The 16,022-nt window shown below is 59.5% G+C and overlaps 7 protein-coding genes across 7 annotated transcripts; 3 read left to right on the top strand and 4 right to left on the bottom strand.

Moving 5' to 3' along the window:
• The first annotated feature begins 606 nt into the window (after positions 1-606).
• Positions 607-3,185, top strand: GGTG_01837 (multidrug resistance protein fnx1). The gene is made up of 5 exons (XM_009219608.1): positions 607-1,338; positions 1,433-1,628; positions 1,720-2,089; positions 2,200-2,476; positions 2,574-3,185. The coding sequence occupies exons 1-5, from the start codon at positions 777-779 to the stop codon at positions 2,942-2,944; spliced, it is 1,776 nt and encodes a 591-aa protein (XP_009217872.1). The 5' UTR covers positions 607-776; the 3' UTR covers positions 2,945-3,185.
• Positions 3,186-3,858: 673 nt separating this feature from the next.
• GGTG_01836 (6-phosphogluconolactonase) lies at positions 3,859-4,638 on the bottom strand (the record flags this gene model as incomplete). The annotated part of the gene is made up of 1 exon (XM_009219607.1): positions 3,859-4,638. One exon carries the CDS (start codon positions 4,636-4,638, stop codon positions 3,859-3,861), a length of 780 nt encoding a protein of 259 aa, XP_009217871.1.
• A 1,313-nt stretch (positions 4,639-5,951) lies between these two features.
• Positions 5,952-7,662, bottom strand: GGTG_01835 (4-nitrophenylphosphatase). Its single transcript, XM_009219606.1, has 4 exons — positions 7,241-7,662; positions 7,130-7,151; positions 7,005-7,073; positions 5,952-6,935 (listed from the first exon to the last, which is right to left on the bottom strand). The coding sequence occupies exons 1-4, from the start codon at positions 7,316-7,318 to the stop codon at positions 6,178-6,180; spliced, it is 927 nt and encodes a 308-aa protein (XP_009217870.1). The 5' UTR covers positions 7,319-7,662; the 3' UTR covers positions 5,952-6,177.
• On the top strand, positions 7,628-10,052 carry GGTG_01834 (hypothetical protein). The gene has a single exon (XM_009219605.1). The coding sequence runs from the start codon at positions 8,115-8,117 to the stop codon at positions 9,876-9,878; it is 1,764 nt and encodes a 587-aa protein (XP_009217869.1). The 5' UTR covers positions 7,628-8,114; the 3' UTR covers positions 9,879-10,052.
• Positions 10,053-10,723: 671 nt separating this feature from the next.
• On the bottom strand, positions 10,724-11,029 carry GGTG_01833 (hypothetical protein; the record flags this gene model as incomplete). The annotated part of the gene is made up of 1 exon (XM_009219604.1): positions 10,724-11,029. One exon carries the CDS (start codon positions 11,027-11,029, stop codon positions 10,724-10,726), a length of 306 nt encoding a protein of 101 aa, XP_009217868.1.
• A 571-nt stretch (positions 11,030-11,600) lies between these two features.
• On the top strand, positions 11,601-12,861 carry GGTG_01832 (hypothetical protein). The gene is made up of 2 exons (XM_009219603.1): positions 11,601-12,432; positions 12,559-12,861. The coding sequence occupies exons 1-2, from the start codon at positions 11,824-11,826 to the stop codon at positions 12,733-12,735; spliced, it is 786 nt and encodes a 261-aa protein (XP_009217867.1). The 5' UTR covers positions 11,601-11,823; the 3' UTR covers positions 12,736-12,861.
• Positions 12,858-14,530, bottom strand: GGTG_01831 (hypothetical protein; the record flags this gene model as incomplete). Its single annotated transcript, XM_009219602.1, has 3 exons — positions 12,858-13,492; positions 13,555-13,762; positions 13,865-14,530. The coding sequence occupies 3 exons, from the start codon at positions 14,528-14,530 to the stop codon at positions 12,858-12,860; spliced, it is 1,509 nt and encodes a 502-aa protein (XP_009217866.1).
• Between the last annotated feature and the right edge of the window lie 1,492 nt (positions 14,531-16,022).

Genomic DNA, 16,022 nt, shown 5'->3' with positions numbered 1-16,022 from the left:
CGTCCGACCCGACTGCTGCTATCAACACCAGCCGCATTGACCTTTTGATTACGTCCATTCTCTGCGCCGTCTGTCAGTGCTAGGGCCCGAGGCTGCACTATCTGCTCCCGCCATTCACCAACGCTTCATGCTTCGTATTCCCTTGGCAACTCGGAGAGCGCGCCAAGGGAGCGGACGACACCGTGGCCATGCGGCTAGCCTCGCTGTGCTGTCGACGGCGGCGGGCACCCAGGCCCGGCCTGTCCGGGACACGGTGGATGCCTCGATTCATATCCTCGCAGTGCTTCTTTATGTTCAATCATTCTAGAAGATTTACTTCAGCGTCGTATCACGATGTTAAATCATGGCATATGCTGTCCAATCTCGCCATGTAATCAATGGTAACCGTCAAGGGCTGCGACAATCTTCTATGTGGTTTCCCCCTTCGTGATCAGAGTCTTGAAGCCCTGTCCAGGACCCTCGACTATCTGTCGCCTTGTGCCTCGGTGTGCCTCGGTGTGCCTCGCCAGCGCTGGTCATTGGAGCCAGTCTCAAAGAGGAACTCCCAAAGAGGAACTCCCGTCAGCGGATCCACCCAATGTCAATGTTCTGGGCATGACCTCATCCCTTCAATCCCCAGCCCCCACCGCAGACCGTCTCCATCCCGTGTTATTCGCCCAAGAATGACTTTCATGATTTCTCCTTGTCCGCATTATCGATTGGTGCTCCTCGCGCTGCTTTATTAATCAATTCACTGTGGTACTTATTTCTGCGCCAAAGGACTTCCCCCAGCCACGATGCCGGGTGAAATCGTTGACCCAGGCGATGCCACCGAACGGAGCCCGCTCCTCGGCGGTGACCCGAACGGCGGTACGTGCCAAGACCCAGAGGCGGCATCCCCCGGGGCCTACGCCGCCTCAGATCCGGACCTGCTGGACGATGGCGGCGCTCTCGAGCGGGTGGTCAGCACGGCCGAGGACACCGGCCTCCCGGGCCCCGCCATCGGAGGCGGTGGCGGAGGTGGAGCCGGCGCCGAGGGTGGTGCCGAGTCACGGGCCGCCGCCGCCGCCATGCATGGTCTCAACATGAAGGTCCTGATCCCCGCCATCGGCATCGGCGTCTACCTGTGCGCCCTGGACCAACTCCTGGCCGTCGCCACCTACGCCAGGATTGGTAGCGACCTCGAGGCCCTCAACAGCACCAGCTGGATCGCCACCGCCTACTTCCTGACCCTCACGAGCTTCCAGCCCCTGTACGGCAAGCTCTCCGACATCTTTGGCCGCAAGGAGTGCCTGCTCTTCTCGTACCTCGTCTTCGGCCTGGGCTGCCTGGGCTGCGGGCTGGCCCAGGACATGAACCGTGAGCATTCCTCTCGCCCGCCTACCTACTTTCTCGTGACTTCTTGTAGCCCCCGAACTTGACGCCTAGCTTACCGCCACCCCTCACCCGCCAGAGATGATCATCGCCAGGGCCATCGGAGGCATCGGTGGCGGTGGCATGAACAGCGTCGTCAGCATCCTGCTCACCGACCTGGTCCCCCTCCGGGAGCGAGGCCTCTGGCAGGGCTACATCAACATCATATTTGCACTTGGCACCTCGACCGGTGCGCCCTTGGGCGGGCTGCTTGCAGATTCCGTCGGTTGGAGGTGGTGAGTCTGCTGCCCGCCCCGGCGTCCTACAACCCGCCAAGCCCCCCTTCCGGCTTGAGAGCTAACCTCGGTCCCCCAAACCAACAATCAGGTCCTTCATCGGACAGACTCCCATATGCCTCGTGGCCTTTATTGCCGTCTACGTCGTCCTGAAGCTCCCGAGGGTGGACCATTCGCACTGGCGGGAGAAGCTCGCCAAGGTCGACTTCCTCGGCGCCGCCTGCCTCATCGCCGCCGTCTTCTGCCTGCTGCTGGCGCTCGACAGCGGTCCCAATCAAGGCTGGGGCGAGACCTCCACCGTGGCTGCGCTTGCTGCCACCCCCGTCCTGTTTGCAGCATTCATCTTGGTCGAGGTCAGGGTTGCCTCTCATCCTTTTGCTCCTGGCCACATCATCTTTGATCGATCTCTTTTTGCGTGCTACGCCTGTAACTTTTTCGGGAGCGCGGGACAGATGGCGGTGGTAAGTTTTATTTTCTCAAGATTGATACCTCCCCTTCTCACTCCTCACTCTGGCCGCTGAGGTTTGGAAGCCCCTTTCTGACAATGCTAATACTACCGGCATGAAAACAGTGGTTCTTCCTGCCGCTACTATACCAAACCTACTTCAGCATGACTGCCGTCCAGGCCGGGATTCAGTTCATCCCGGGCTCCATATCGGGCGTGTGCGGCTCCCTCGGCGCAGGCTTCCTCATCAAGAGGACGGGGCGGTACTACTGGCTGACTGTGGCGTCGCACGCCGTGATGCTGTCCAGCTGCATAACCCTGGTTCTATTCTCGGGCCTGCTGACGGATTCAAAGGCCGGCACGACCGTCGGCCTGTCGCTGATGTCGTTTGGTGTAGGCGCTGGTATGTCGAAAGATGCTTCTGTCTTCATCCACTGTTTGTTTTGGAGCCGTTGTCCAAGGACAGGTTTGTTGACGTTACCCCCTCCTCAAAACCGCAGCCCTCACCACAACCCTGGTCGCGCTCATCTCAAACGCGGCCCAAGGGGACACGGCCGTGGTGATCGCCTGCTCGTACCTGTTTCGATCCCTCGGCTCCGCCATCGGCGTGAGCCTCATGTCGGCCCTCCTGCAGCAGGTCCTCCGCATGCAGCTGGCCGCCAGGCTCGGCGACGGCGACGAGGCCGCGCGGATCGGGGAGCGCGTCCGGGAGAGCCTCGACTTCATCAAGGAGCTCGGGCCGGAGCTCGCCGCCATAGTCCGCGACTGCTACCGGATCGCCGTCTCGGCCGTGTTTGGCGGGAACGCTGTCCCGGTCGGGCTGGCCTTTGCCGCAGCCTTTTACATTCGCGAGAAGAGGATGGCCAAGTAATGGATCCAGTGTTGAAGTATGGGGGAAGTACACAGCTTGAGGATTCGAGGTGTTCGCACTCACGGAATAGCGCATTGTACTCTGAAAGTAATTATTTGACACCGTCTAGCCACGCGAGGGATGCTACAAAGTCTCGGAATGTGCAATGGGAAATGCGTCTTTTTTAAGACTATTTGTGGGATCTAGGAAGGGGTACAGCCCTTCTGTGAACAGTCAATGCTTGAGTGGAAGCAGTCGTTACATACATGGACTGGGATATCTAAGGTAAGCTCACTCCGTTTCGCAACCGAATGCGAGAATGCTCGAGCAACCGCCGCTCTCTCTTTCTTTTTCTTTTTTTTTACCAGAAGTAGAAAAAAAAAACAAGAGGTTGAGGGGAATAGGAAATGACTACAACAAAATGAAAAGCAGCAGCGTAAATGTCGTGGAGGGATGGGCCAGAACAAAATCAAAGAGTGAAGAAATATGGCCGCGCAAGGAGACAGTCGAGAGGTAGTTGTCCGTGCTTTCAACAAAGCAAGTCTCATTATATCTCACCTCCCAGGCAGGGCGGGTAGTTGGTTTGGGCTTGCCGAGGAGACTGGGTGGTCGAGTGACCACACCCTTCCTTGCTCGCTAGCGCCATTGATGGAATGCTCTTGTGACTCCTGAGAGTCAACCTCATTTTCTGACCTTTTCCTGTGATTTATTTTCCGTACTTTGCGAACTTTGCCAAAATTTGCAGATTCGGGTCGGCTTCTTCGTTCATGGCCATTCCAGTTTCATATCTCGTGCCCTGGGGCGAAGCCCCCGGCCCCTTTTCTTCTTCCGACAGAGGGAGAGGAGCATGCGCCTGGGTTTCTTGTCAGGGTGGGTGATTTTCTGGATTTTTATCTTGTTCGTGGTTCGACCCGACAATCTCCTGCTCCCATCAATCACAGGTTAAAGTTCCTCTTGGGGTAGGACACGCCCTCGACGGCCGAGTTGTCTACGAACCACGAGCAGCGGTCGCCGGCGCCGTGGTTGACGAGGGCGCAGGGCAGGCCGGCGTCGCCGTCAAAGATCTGCTTCATGATGTCCCTCTTGCCGGCGCCCGTGGCGACAAATGCCACGCGGACGCTGTGGGTGACGACGGGAAGGGTAAGGGTGATGCGCTTCGGGGGCGGCTTGGGGCTGTCCTCGATGGGGGCGACCCAGGCGCTCGTCTCGCGCAACAGCTCGTGGCCGGGGAAGAGGCTGCACGTGTGGCCGTCGGGCCCGCAGCCGAGCAGGAGCAGGTCGAAGATGGGCAGCTTGACGCTGTCGCGGCTGGCGAAGCTGCGCACCAGCACCTGCTCGTAGCTGTCGGCCAGCTCCTGCGTGTCGCCGAGCAGGGCCGGGTCGATGGCGTGGACCGTGGGCTGCGGCTGGCTGGCGGGGATGCGGTCGAGCAGCTCCTTCTTGACGAGCCCGTAGTTGGAGTCGTCGTGGTCGAGCGGCACGGCGCGCTCGTCGGCGAAGAAGATCTCCCACTTGTCCCAGCGCACTTGGCCGGCGCCCTTGGGGTCCAGCAGCGCCTGGGCCAGCGACTTGGGGAGCGAGCCGCCCGAGACGGCCACCTTGAAGACGTCGTGCCGCGTTATGCCCGCGTCCTGGCACTGGATGACGTATGACCGGAGCGCGGGCGCGAGCGCCTCGGCGGTCGGGAAGGAGTATAGGTTGGCCTGCTTGCCCATTGTGGCGGGGGGCACGCGGCGAGGCTGTTGCGGGGGTGTTTGCGCGTGTCTTGGGCGTCTGGGTAGGGCGAGGTTGGTTGGTGTGCGCAGCGAAGGTGAGGTCGGTATGCCTACCTACCCAGGCAGTGTCGTAACAGGAAGCGATGTGGGTTGGAGGTTGGAGGGGTCGGCCGCCAAATTCCTGCGGAACGTGCTTGCTTTCAGTGTCCGATTTTAGCTTACGAGCAGCTCCACCACGCCTCGCAGTCGAGGTTGAAAGAATGGGGAAGTCGTGGGCCAAGGTAGCTGCAGAACCAAAAAGACGGATCCCTTCCAAAGCCGTTTCCGGATGCTCTGGAGGCGGAGAGAGTGGGAAAGAGGGATTTTCGAGGCGTCGAGTTGTGGATTTGAGCGCGGTCATGCAGGGCAAAAACGTGGTGGGATGAAAATGGAACCACACGTCGGTTTTGTCCACCCCCGTCTCTGCTTATCGCCGCGGGTGCTGTTGGACGGGTAAGCGATAACGGGCCGTGGTACCACCCGACTAGTCTGTCCGTCTATACCTAGGTACCATGTACCTACGGCAGGTATCTACCATTGATATATGGGGAGCAGCGAGAAGTGCGGCTTGTTGATTATTGAGGGGGCGAGTGGGTAGTGTGCTCCTTCTCGGTGATGTCGATGTGTGTAATTGAGTTGGCGCCCGCGGCGCAGCCTGCATATCCCTCTGCCCTGGGTTGGGTTTTTCGCTCAACCCAAGTCCAAACGCTCAAGGTGAGACAGGATCAAATGCTCCGGCAATTTCTTAGCGGCCGAACCCCCATCAGCCAGGTACCGGGTAGCTGAAGTGAATTATTGTAGCCGTCCGTCTGCATGGTAGTGAGTGGTAGGCACATATGAGCTGGTGACATCTTTAGTCGTCACTACTCCATGTCAAGCGCAGCAAGGCAAAGCCAACACCTCCCTCGAAAGGAATGTGCAGAGGGACAAGATATAGTTATAGGCATATGAAGGGCGGGGTGGTTTGAGGCTTTATTTCGGACAATGTGGAATTTTGGTTCCAGCGACGCGAAGATTCTCGCAATGTCGTCACTGGATATGTCATGAGGGGTTCATCAACGGGTGGCGGGGCAGCTTTCGAGTAAGCGGGCCAACGACCCGCTTACTTACAGCAGCAATGACTTATCGGTACTTGGAGTAGCATTGAAGGTGAATTTGCCCATCTCCGAGACCGGGAGCTCCGGCTGACTTGCCAGCCCTCCCTTCTTTGCCTCGGCGTCTCCATCTCTTCCCCCGCTGCTCAGCAGCTCAGCAGTACTGGGAATGGAGGCGAGGTGAGGGCTGTGGCAGGCTGTTGACCGGCTCGTGGCGAAGGATCAGTACAACAGTGTTTATAGCACTCGGCGGTGCCGGTGAAACTCTATTGCCTGAGTGGTGGTGATTCCTCCACCACACTCTTACCCACTCTAGTCTAGATGTTATAGAATCCCAATCGCGTCTTGCCTAGCGAATCACTCCACCCGTCTCCAGTGTGCATATGCATCAAACCAGCGCCCGCCCTTAGGGCCCACGAAGATCGCTCAGAGCGTCTACGTAAAACGAGGGGCGTGCGACAGCATCCTCCTTCTCCCAGTCGCCCTTCCCGTTGACGCCCGTCAGGACGGCCAGGGTGCCGCCGAGGCGGCCCTCGATGCCAAACTTGATGTCGGTGTCGAGGCGGTCGCCGATCATGCAGGTGCGGGCGCGGTCCAGCTTGAACTTGCCCTCCACCGCGTCCATCATGGCCTGGCTGGGCTTGCCGAGGGCCAGGGGCGGCCGGCCGATCATGTTGACGAGCGGGATCAGAATGGAGCCGGCGCCGGGGAAGAAGCTGTGGCTGAGCGGCAGCGTGCTGTCCGTGTTGGACGCGATGAAGACGGCGCCGCGCCGGAGGTACTGGTAGCCGTGCGACAGCTTGAGGTAGTTGATGTGGAAGTCGAGCCCGGCCAGCACGACGCCGACGTCCGGGTCCAGCGCCGAGCCGTCGGCCAGGCCCTTCCAGTCGGCCTCCTCGATGTCGCGACGGTAGGCCGGGTCGGTGCCGCCGATGTAGGAAACGCCCTCGGACTTGAGCTCGTCCTCGATGCCCTTCTCGCCGATGACGAAGACCTTGTTCTTGGGGCCTGGCAGCTTGAGAATGCGCGAGATGTAGATGGCGGCCGAGTAGGCAGAGCCGAAGATGTCGTCGACCTCGCAATCGATGCCCTTGGATGCCAGCTTTTTTTGGTACTCGGCCCGTGACTTGGTCGAGTTGTTGGTCACGAACACAGTTCTCTTGTCTGTTTATCTATGAGTCTGTAGCTCCTCAGGGGCTGCGCAAACAGAAGAGGCTATGAACCGTTACTGACTTTTAGCTCTCAGCATAGCAATGGTCTCGGGCACGCCCTCAAAGACGTGATCGCCGGACCAGAGGACACCTGTTATACAGTCAGCACAAGGATATGTGATGACAGTTTCGACATGGCGTCCGTACCGTCACAGTCAAGTAGAAATGTCTAGATGATAGTTCATGTGAGCACTCCATATTACTCGGAGAAAGACTTCGTTGCCCTCTATTTTATTCATCCTCTTGAACACCACGCACGTCAAACTTGTCGAGAAACTCAGCTATCGCCGTCGCATCGCCCGACAGGAACTGAGGGAGACTCTGAGTTTGCGACATTTTTAGGGGTGATCTGTCCGTTTGACGCAGGTGACTAAAGGCAAAGTAATCTGTGTGTACAAAGAGGATGGTAGCTCCAAGGTTTACGATTGTTGGAGATGGATCAAGGTGGATTTAGCAGGGAGGGTCGGATCCGCCAAGGCGTTGATGTTGGCTACAGGAATCAAATCAAAGGGCAGGCCAAGCGATTTGCCAAACGACGGCAATGTAGCAAAGACAGTATGAGTATCGAATCCACGCACAGTCTCTGACCAACGAGTGAGGAAACGCCCAGAGAAAGTCAGCACGATTTGATGACTGCAGAAGAGAAAGAGTGAGAATTTGGAGCAGAGAGAATTCAAAGCAGGAACTACGAGAAGGGCGCCTTTTATGTGAATGGGAGCGCGCACGTGAATCCACAGTCGGCAGCCTGAACACCAACCGAGCAAGAGCACATCAGCCCCTATTCGGGCTGCTTCTGTGCTCACAGCCCTGTCTGCTAAATCCCCCCGCATCAAAATTTTCCACACTCACACAACCGTCCAAGTTGGGACTAGAAACATCACCCCTTCGGCGGACTTCTTGTCAAATCTATATTTTGAACTTGAAGCTCTTGCCAAAAGAAAGCCCCCCCTACCTACCATTCAAACTTGATATTCAAGGAATCAACGGGGTGATTGCCCGGTCTCACACCTCGCTCTAAGCCAGACCCACACCAGTCGAGAGGAACAGGCAACCTGAGCATCTCATGCCTGTACTTTGGGCATAAAGTACATGAAAGAAACCTCACCAGCTGCTTACATACCCGACTGTGGTGATGTCAAACGGCTCGAAAAATCCCCCGGGCTCGCGCTTGGCCGGACTCCTGGAGCGACGTCAAGAGTTGACCGAAGCCATCGAGGCCTCCCCTTATGACTTGGTCCTGTATCTCCAGCGCAGCGCCGTGTATTCGAGTCTGGAATACCCTGATCTTGCCTGCGGCGATGCCTACCGGGCTCTCCTTCTGACAGACGAGGTCATCAACGAAGGCTTCGAGTACCATGAGCAAGCCGTCGAGAGCCTGGAAGAGTACTCTAACAACAACCTCCCAGAGATGCTGCGACATGTTCCTCAGATGACCGCCAAACCCGAGCTAACCGATGATGCCACGAAGCACGCTGAGCTCGTTGCAGCGGCCCTGCTCCGCTGCTTTCACCTTCTGTCCCTAAGTCTGCTTTTATGCGGCTGCCTGAAGAGTGCACACATCTTCTGCGAAAGGGGCCTAGCATCCTTCCCAGGCGAGAAGGAGCTTCTTGGCCTAAGACGCAGAGTCGATGCAGCAGCCCGTTCGAGGCTAAAGCGGGACTCGTACGATACCGAAGACCTGCCGGACAGTGGCCTCGCTCGCCGAGAGGTTTACCCCTGGAATACGCACGAACCCGACCGATTCTCGGAAGAGTCCCTTGCCTTTCTCAATGCTGAGCTCGCCAAGATGGCACCCAAGTGTGTGGTCAAGGCATCGGAGCTGCCCATCCTGTTTGACGGTGGCCAGCAGCAGGACCAGCAGTCGGCAACCGCCACCCCAACATCAACGACCTGCAAACAACTCGGCGTGTTCGCAGCCCAAGACATGGCCCCTGGGGAGGTCGTCCTGCGCGAGTTCTCGGCGCTCACGGCCAACAACCGGCTGCAGGAGCCCGTCTGCGACGCCTGCGGGGAGGAGCTGCCAGAGCTCGGCTCCGAGGGCGCGGCGGTCGAGTGCCCGGACTGCAGCGACGCCGTGTTTTGCAGCCAGGACTGCTTCGACCGCGCCATGGAGCTCTACCACCCAGCCGTCTGCGACCTGGGCGTCGACTCCATCTCCAAGGACCCCGAGGCCGCCGACGTGGACCACTCGCTCTACCTCCTCCTGCTCGCGCGCCTGCTCGCCATGGCCGCGCACCAGGATCTCCACCCGCTCGACGTGCGCGAGATCAAGTACATCTGGGGCGACTTTGCCTCGAATCCGCCGGCGCTGCGGGACAGGGAAGACGGCGACGACGGCGACGACGACGGGTCTGGGGACCTGTCTTTCCACACCCGCCCCGGCTGCACCCTCCCCTTCTCCTTCAAGTTCAACGTCGAGGCGCCGCTGCACGTGCTGGAGCGCATGGACGTCGACGTCTACGCGACGCTGGCGCGGCACGACGTCTGGGTGCTCAACACGTGCTACGCCAAGTTCCGTGGCACGGCGTCGGCGCGCAAGAGCACGCGCGACGGCAGGCCCGACGTCGCTGCCGTCCACCCCTTTTGGTGCCTCGCCAACCACGACTGCGACCCAAACGTCACCTGGGAGTGGGGCGGCAAGATGTGCTTGAAGGCTCGGGAGCAACGCGTGGCTTGGGTTAAAAGGCAAAGCGATGGCGACGACAAGGACGCCCAGGGGGCTGCTGCTACTGTCCGTCGACAACCTGCTGGTATAAAAGCCGGCGAGGAGGTGTTGAACCACTATTGCGATGTCGATATGTCAGTTCAGCAACGGCGCGAATGGGCTAGTGGCAGTCTCGGAGGTTGGTGTATGTGCCAAAGGTGCCAAATCGAAGCTGCTGCCAAGACAAGCTAAAAGAAGGGATTTTACAATATGAAAACTGAGGCAACAAGGTCTAGCAAACTTATATTTTACAAAGAATATAAATATGACAAAAAGCTCACCGCCCAACCCCGGATGGGGGTGAACAGCTACGAAAACCCTCACTGGAGGGTTTTACTTCGAGTTACAGTGTGGACTCTACAGGTGTGGGTGGGTGGGTGGGTGGACATGGACGGACTCTACAGCACGAGGCCTACACTGCATCCTCCCCAGGTCACACATCACGCTACGGCATGCTAGCTAAGCGCCCATCTACCACCTAACTAGCCTCCGTACCCCCTGGACCCCCCTGGAGGGCAGGCACCCCCCTCCCAACCGCCCATGGGTACCCGCCCCCTCTGAATTCACTTTGCCCATTTTTTGGGCATCTTTTCGTGTCGCAGCCGGGACTCGAACCGTCGACCTCGGGAGGACGGGGGGGACAAAGTTCGCGGGCTCGGGATAAGGTTGGGGGCACCCGACGGTCGACTTGGGTAAACTCGGTCGTAATCGGTCGCTCGGTGGGAGTCCTAGGACGAGGCTTGTTGATATAGCTTCAGCACTTCGGGAGTTGGGGGCGAGGCTGCACAAGGCGCGGGGCCACTCTATTCCCTGGGAACAGCGTCAAAGTCGTCGTTTCTTGTTGATATACATGGTTGACGATGTTTAGAGAGGACCGGCTAGATAGGTGCCGCTTGTTCAAGGACCGCTTCTTCCACCTCGATATCTCTTCCTCGGACCTCGTGGGATATTTTAACTTTCAAGGGACGCGGAAGAAGTTTCTACAACCCCTTACAGCACACTCCAGAGCACTGTCCATAGTCCTAGCCCTAGCCCCTCTATGTCTGTGAAGTCCATCCTCGGTCCTCCGGCCGAGGCGTGCCATGGTCGGTAGCCGGCTCGCACGGGACCGAGAACTCGTCGGCGCAGCGCATCTCGTGGGCCATGGAGCACCGGGTGCACCATTTGACACCCTCCTGTGTGCAGGGCCCGCAGGCCATGGTGGGCGGGTCGATGACCAGCTGCCGTCGGCTCACGATCCGAGGGCCGCCGTCGGCTGATGGCCTCGCCGTTGCGGCCGCGAGCAGCACCGAGATGACGAAAAGGTTGAAAAGAAGGCGGAGCGGGTTTTGTGGAAGCGCCATGTCTACTAGAACTATGCCAGAGAGACGGTGGGACGACGCTGAGAGATTGATTCCGAAGGGAGGATGAAGGGCCAGGGTAGGTGGTCTGTTTTGACGTAAGCTGCGGCAGGAGTGCGCATGGGGTTTGAAATGGGGTGAAGAGCACGAACAGGTAGATCGACAATCAGGCACGTCGCCATGGCTTTGACAAGGTTCGAGATCGTACATCCACTATCGTCATCAACACGCGATCCAAAATTCAAAGCTAGGGGAACGAGGTCGAGCCTGCCAGACCACTTGTAAGTGACGAAAGAGACAGGAAAGCGCATCCCCTTCCAACGGAGCCCGAAACGGGAAATCGAAGATCCATCGCCGCACTAAACTGAAAGACCGCACGCTTCTCTTCTGTCTCCTTCTTTCTCCCATCGGGCCGGGAGTGCCGCGTGGGATCAATGATGCATCAACGATGGGCGTCAGTGGCACATGGGCTGGAACCGTCGATCATCAGGGGTGAAACTCTGGGTGTGTTGTGGTCAGCAGTCCCGACCCGCGACGGCCTCAAAGGCGTAATTCGGCGGCAGCCCGCAATTCAGCCGGAAGGGCCCGCAGATCATGGCGATGGATCGCGTGGTGGATAATTGATGTGGCCGGCGGCCCGGTATGCTTCAGCGCTTTAGCCACAGGGCACTGGTTGGGGTCTCGGCTTCTACAAAAACAGATGGGTGTCACTGTCCGGACACTTCATCTCTCCCATATGCTGTCTAGGAGCTTCACTGAGTCCGGTGGGAACAAGTTTGAAAAAAAAGCACCCCTCTATGTTATATACCTTGCACCCAAAAAGAGACCAAAAAATGAAGCCATCACCACCTACCACCACCAAAACAACAGCCCTCCTCGGCGCCCTCGCAGCCCTCTGGGCCACCCTCGCGACCGCCCAGCAACCCCCGCCGCCGGGCATATTCACCCTAGGCGCCGTCAAGATGGCGTGCCCGCCGGCGCACGTCATGGCGGCGCGCGAGACGACGGCGCCGCCCGGGTTCGGCACGGCCGACGACCTGGTCGGCCTGGTGCTGGGCGCGATCCCGGGCGCGACGGCCGAGGCGGTCGACTACCCGGCGGCGGGCGGCGCGCTGTACGCCCAGAGCGTGGCGGCCGGCATCGCGGCCCTGCTGGCGCGCCTGACCACCTTTAGCTCGCAGTGCCCGGGCACGAGGGTGGTGCTGCACGGCTACTCGCAGGGGGGGCAGGTCGTCGACGACGTGCTGTGCGGCGGGCCCGACGGCGCCAGCCTGCCCGCGGGCGTCGGCGTCGGGGGGCTCTTGCAGCCGGCCGTGGCCGCCGTGGTGGCCGCCGCCGTCATGATGGGCAGCCCGCGGCACAACGAGGGGATCGCGTTCAACAGGGGGAACGCCACCGAGCCAGGGGTATGTTTTTCCTTTTTTTTTTTTATCTTGTCCTGTCCTGTAGTTTTCTCATTTTTTTCGATGCAGGAAGCGGTATAGAGCAGTTGAAAAAGAAACTAACACGTATCCTCATTTGTCCGACATCAGTTCGCCGCTCGGGCTGCCAACTTCACTTGCCCAACGTTTGCAGACAGGATTCAGTCCTACTGCGACGACCCTGACCCTTTCTGTGCCAAGGGGAACAGCACGGCGTACCACCAAATGTACGGCAAGGTATACGGCCATCAAGCGCTTCAGTTCGTCCTGGATAGACTCAGCAGGTAAAAAGCGCCACCATAAACCAAGCATCTCTGGCAGCGCAGGTCGTCGGCCGACAAGATAATACCGCAGGGCTGTACAGCCCATACATAGACTTTAATACATCCAAACCAATCCGCTCGGCTCTTTCACGCAAACCTCTCTTGCATCTCCTCGGGATAGTCCTTGATACTGGTGGCCGCGTACCTGGTCTCGAACCCAGCGACGACACGCTGGATCCACGGCCGCAGCTCCGGCGTGGAGAACTCGTAGGCGATCCGGAGCGGGTACGAGCACCTCAGAGGGCCCATGAGACCCTGACCGACGAGCTCGACGGAGCGGAAGATGCGATGGGCGAGAAGACGGTTGAGCGGCCTGAAGTCCTCGGCGCCGCGGCCGCCACACTCGTTGACGGTCGCCTGCAGGATCAGCCGCGTCGCCCAGTGGTTCATCTGCAGGCTCCCGGCCCACCGGCTCTCGTGGCGCAGGACGGTGGCGAAGGGGGAGGCCGGGTCCCGCGACGGCACCTCCCTGGCCGGCGGGAGCAGCGCGTCCCCGACCGAGGCCGCCCAGGCGAGCTCCTCGAGCAGCTGCGCCTCGGCGTCGCGGCGGAGGGCGGCGACCTGGGCCGGGCTGGGCGGGATCCCGTGGTCCTTGGCTATGCGCATGGTGAGGAGGCGACGCACAAAGGACGGGATCCTGGCGAGGTTCCGGAAATAGATGTTTACCCCCGGGACGAGCTCTGGGGGGAGGGTATGTATCTCGAGGTCGGCGCCTAGGTGCTCTATCAGATATTTAGTTTCAGGTTCATGCGGGTTGTGTTCAAGAAACGACATGGCTACGTACGCAGCACTCTCTGCCATGGCTTCTGCGCAAGGAAGCAGTCTTGAATGGAGAACATGGCGTTCATTATGATGATTGCACGAAAGGCCAGCAGCAAAATCTTATCGAAGCGGTTCGTCATGTAGGCGTCCGGGCCGCGGAGCTGTACGACGCGAATGACGCCCCTGGCATGGGCCATCCACGCCGCATGGCTAGAGGTACCAGCAAAAAGCTGCCGGAAACAGAGACGAGGTCAGGGCGGTGTCAGGACGGTGGATGAGGGGGTGTCAGGCGATACCGCGGAGGCGGACGGAGCCTCCCCGCACGCACGAACCTCGTAAAAGCAGAGAAGCGTGGCGGCGCAGAGCGTGTCGGCCGTTCTCCACTCCGAGGGGTGGTTGAGGGCGTGCTGGAGCGCGCGGATGGACCGGCCGTACAGGACGCGGGACCGCGAGACCAGGCCGGCGTCGGCCCTGCTCTTGCCCAGGAGGTGCAGGGCCAGGGCGCACATGGCGCTGTCGAGCGTCACCTTGGCGCCCAGGCGCTCCGGCACGGCCCGGAACCAGGGCCGGAAGAAGGAGAGCTCGGCGTCGGGCTGGTCCCGCAAGATGCTGTCCATCAGCGTCGACACGAACTGTGCCCGGTCGACGCCCAGGTCCGGGAGGAGGACGGCGACGGGCTGGAGCTGCGGTCGCGGGCGGACACGGGCGGCGACCGTGGGCGGACCCGCCACGACGCCGGCGCCGGATGCGCCCGCCTCGGCGTCAGCCACGGGCGCGGCCCCGTTTTGGTGTTGGGTTTCCGACGGCTGCTGCTGCTGCTGCTGGCCCCGGCGGGGGCGGACGGCGTGTTTGCTGGCGACGAACTTAAGGGGCTTCTCGTACCCAGGGCACGCCTGGCCATATCTGGAGCAGTTTGCGCAGGCGGGCCGGGCCTCGTCGCACTTGACGCGGCGCTTCAGGCAAAGACCACAGCCGCGGCTCCGAGGGACGCCGACCATGGCTGGCGATATTGGCAGGCTGGCATCCCGCCGGAGAGACGGGGATGCTGCAGATTCGACATTTACCCTACGCTCATCAGAGGCCCCTGCTTCGTCGATCCTGGGTGCGGCGCTGTTCAGCCGGCTAGGCGAGCTGAGCTGTCAGCGCTGATTCGCCGGTGTTTAGCCCCTTTCTGATCGATCGGGTCAGCAAAGCCCCGAAAGGATTCCGTGGGCGTGCTGCTCAGAGGGGCGGCGGCACAAGGACAAGCGGGGCCATTTCAAGAGGCCCGGTGTGTGCCGTGCTGGCATGCCCGACAGACAAGCCGGACAGCCGTTCCGTCCCGAGACTCAGCATCCGCTTTTGCCGGCCGGTATCCGGTGTCCACGATCCACCGTGTATGGTCCCGGGTGCGGGCCGCCGTTGGACCTCGGCTGCTCTAAACAGGGCGAGTGCTATGAATAGCACCAGCGATGGTGCAGCAGGGAGCTGGGGGAACATGTAGGAACCATATCGGCGGCTATCCCTCATTCGCCTCGTTTCCTTTTCCCTCTCCCTTCCTTTTTTCCCTCGTATTCCTGCGCAGCATGACCAGACCCCCACAACAAACCGCCCCAGTCCCCACACACATGATCGTATCGGCCTCGCTGATGACGGCGAATATGACCCATCCGACCCCGATAATGTCTCGCTTTAGTCGACCCAGGTCCAGGTGGCCAAGCTGGCGTCTCCCCTCCCAGCCCCGTTTAGCTTGCTCGAAATGCTTGCTTGAAATCAGGCTGTTCAACGGGCAGCGATTGGATAGGGAAAATGTCAGAGGCATTTATACTATGCATAGCAAACATGGTATACCGCCAGTGCTGTGATCTGCGGGGGTCTAGACTTTGACCGCCACCAGCACAAGGCCCTCTCGGGAGGCACGACAGCTGCTGTACGACCCGACCAGCCTTGCATATGCTCGAGTCTGTGCCTCAGCTCCCCTGTCTCTACCTGTCTCTACCTGTCTCTGCTACTCAAAACATCACAACCAGATGGGCCGTCCAACTATCCAGGCTTGGGAGTCTTGGGTGTAGTGGCAGATGCCGTGACCCAAAGCCGACACTCCCGGCTTCCGTGCCATGGACCCAGGCACTCACTGAAAACAAAATCAAGACTGCCAAATACTTTTCCCTACCCAAACTCTATAGCAAAAAACATTAAAACAAATTCAATCAATTCGATTGCAGTATGCCAAAGCACCATAACACGCCCAAAAAAGCACGGACCCAGGCCATTGCTAATTATTTTAATTCCAATCCAATCCCTTACTATAAACCCGAATTTTTTAAATGCTGACTATTTTTTCTAGTGGTGTTAATTGACTTTGAAACAGGAGCCTCTTTTTCGCGGTCTTGATTTTTAGTTTTAGTGGGTGCCAGGCAACTGCCGCCAGCCCCTACACCCTCGGCCGGCGCACCCTCGCATGTCAGGGATCCCGGGTTCGGACCTTGCCGGGCTCCGCGTCACGGCGAC

The sequence above is a fragment of the Gaeumannomyces tritici genome (assembly GCF_000145635.1).
Source record: "Gaeumannomyces tritici R3-111a-1 unplaced genomic scaffold supercont2.1, whole genome shotgun sequence".
Classification (NCBI taxonomy): Eukaryota; Fungi; Ascomycota; class Sordariomycetes; order Magnaporthales; family Magnaporthaceae; genus Gaeumannomyces; species Gaeumannomyces tritici.
This window is presented reverse-complemented; position numbering and strand designations above follow the sequence as displayed.

What these genes read in the sequence shown, in the direction of transcription:
- GGTG_01837 (XM_009219608.1), top strand. Translation starts at nt 777, where the DNA reads ATGCCGGGTGAAATCGTTGACCCAGGCGATGCCACCGAACGGAGCCCG. An exon ending in GCTGGCCCAGGACATGAACC is followed by an intron (nt 1,339 to 1,432) that starts GTGAGCATTCCT and finishes CTCACCCGCCAG; the next exon opens with AGATGATCATCGCCAGGGCC. An exon ending in GATTCCGTCGGTTGGAGGTG is followed by an intron (nt 1,629 to 1,719) that starts GTGAGTCTGCTG and finishes ACCAACAATCAG; the next exon opens with GTCCTTCATCGGACAGACTC.
- GGTG_01835 (XM_009219606.1), bottom strand. Translation starts at nt 7,318, where the DNA reads ATGTCGCAAACTCAGAGTCTCCCTCAGTTCCTGTCGGGCGATGCGACG. An exon ending in ATTTCTACTTGACTGTGACG is followed by an intron (nt 7,074 to 7,129) that starts GTACGGACGCCA and finishes ACTGTATAACAG; the next exon opens with GTGTCCTCTGGTCCGGCGAT. An exon ending in TGCTATGCTGAGAGCTAAAA is followed by an intron (nt 6,936 to 7,004) that starts GTCAGTAACGGT and finishes ATAGATAAACAG; the next exon opens with ACAAGAGAACTGTGTTCGTG.
- GGTG_01834 (XM_009219605.1), top strand. Translation starts at nt 8,115, where the DNA reads ATGTCAAACGGCTCGAAAAATCCCCCGGGCTCGCGCTTGGCCGGACTC.
- GGTG_01832 (XM_009219603.1), top strand. Translation starts at nt 11,824, where the DNA reads ATGTTATATACCTTGCACCCAAAAAGAGACCAAAAAATGAAGCCATCA. An exon ending in GGAACGCCACCGAGCCAGGG is followed by an intron (nt 12,433 to 12,558) that starts GTATGTTTTTCC and finishes GTCCGACATCAG; the next exon opens with TTCGCCGCTCGGGCTGCCAA.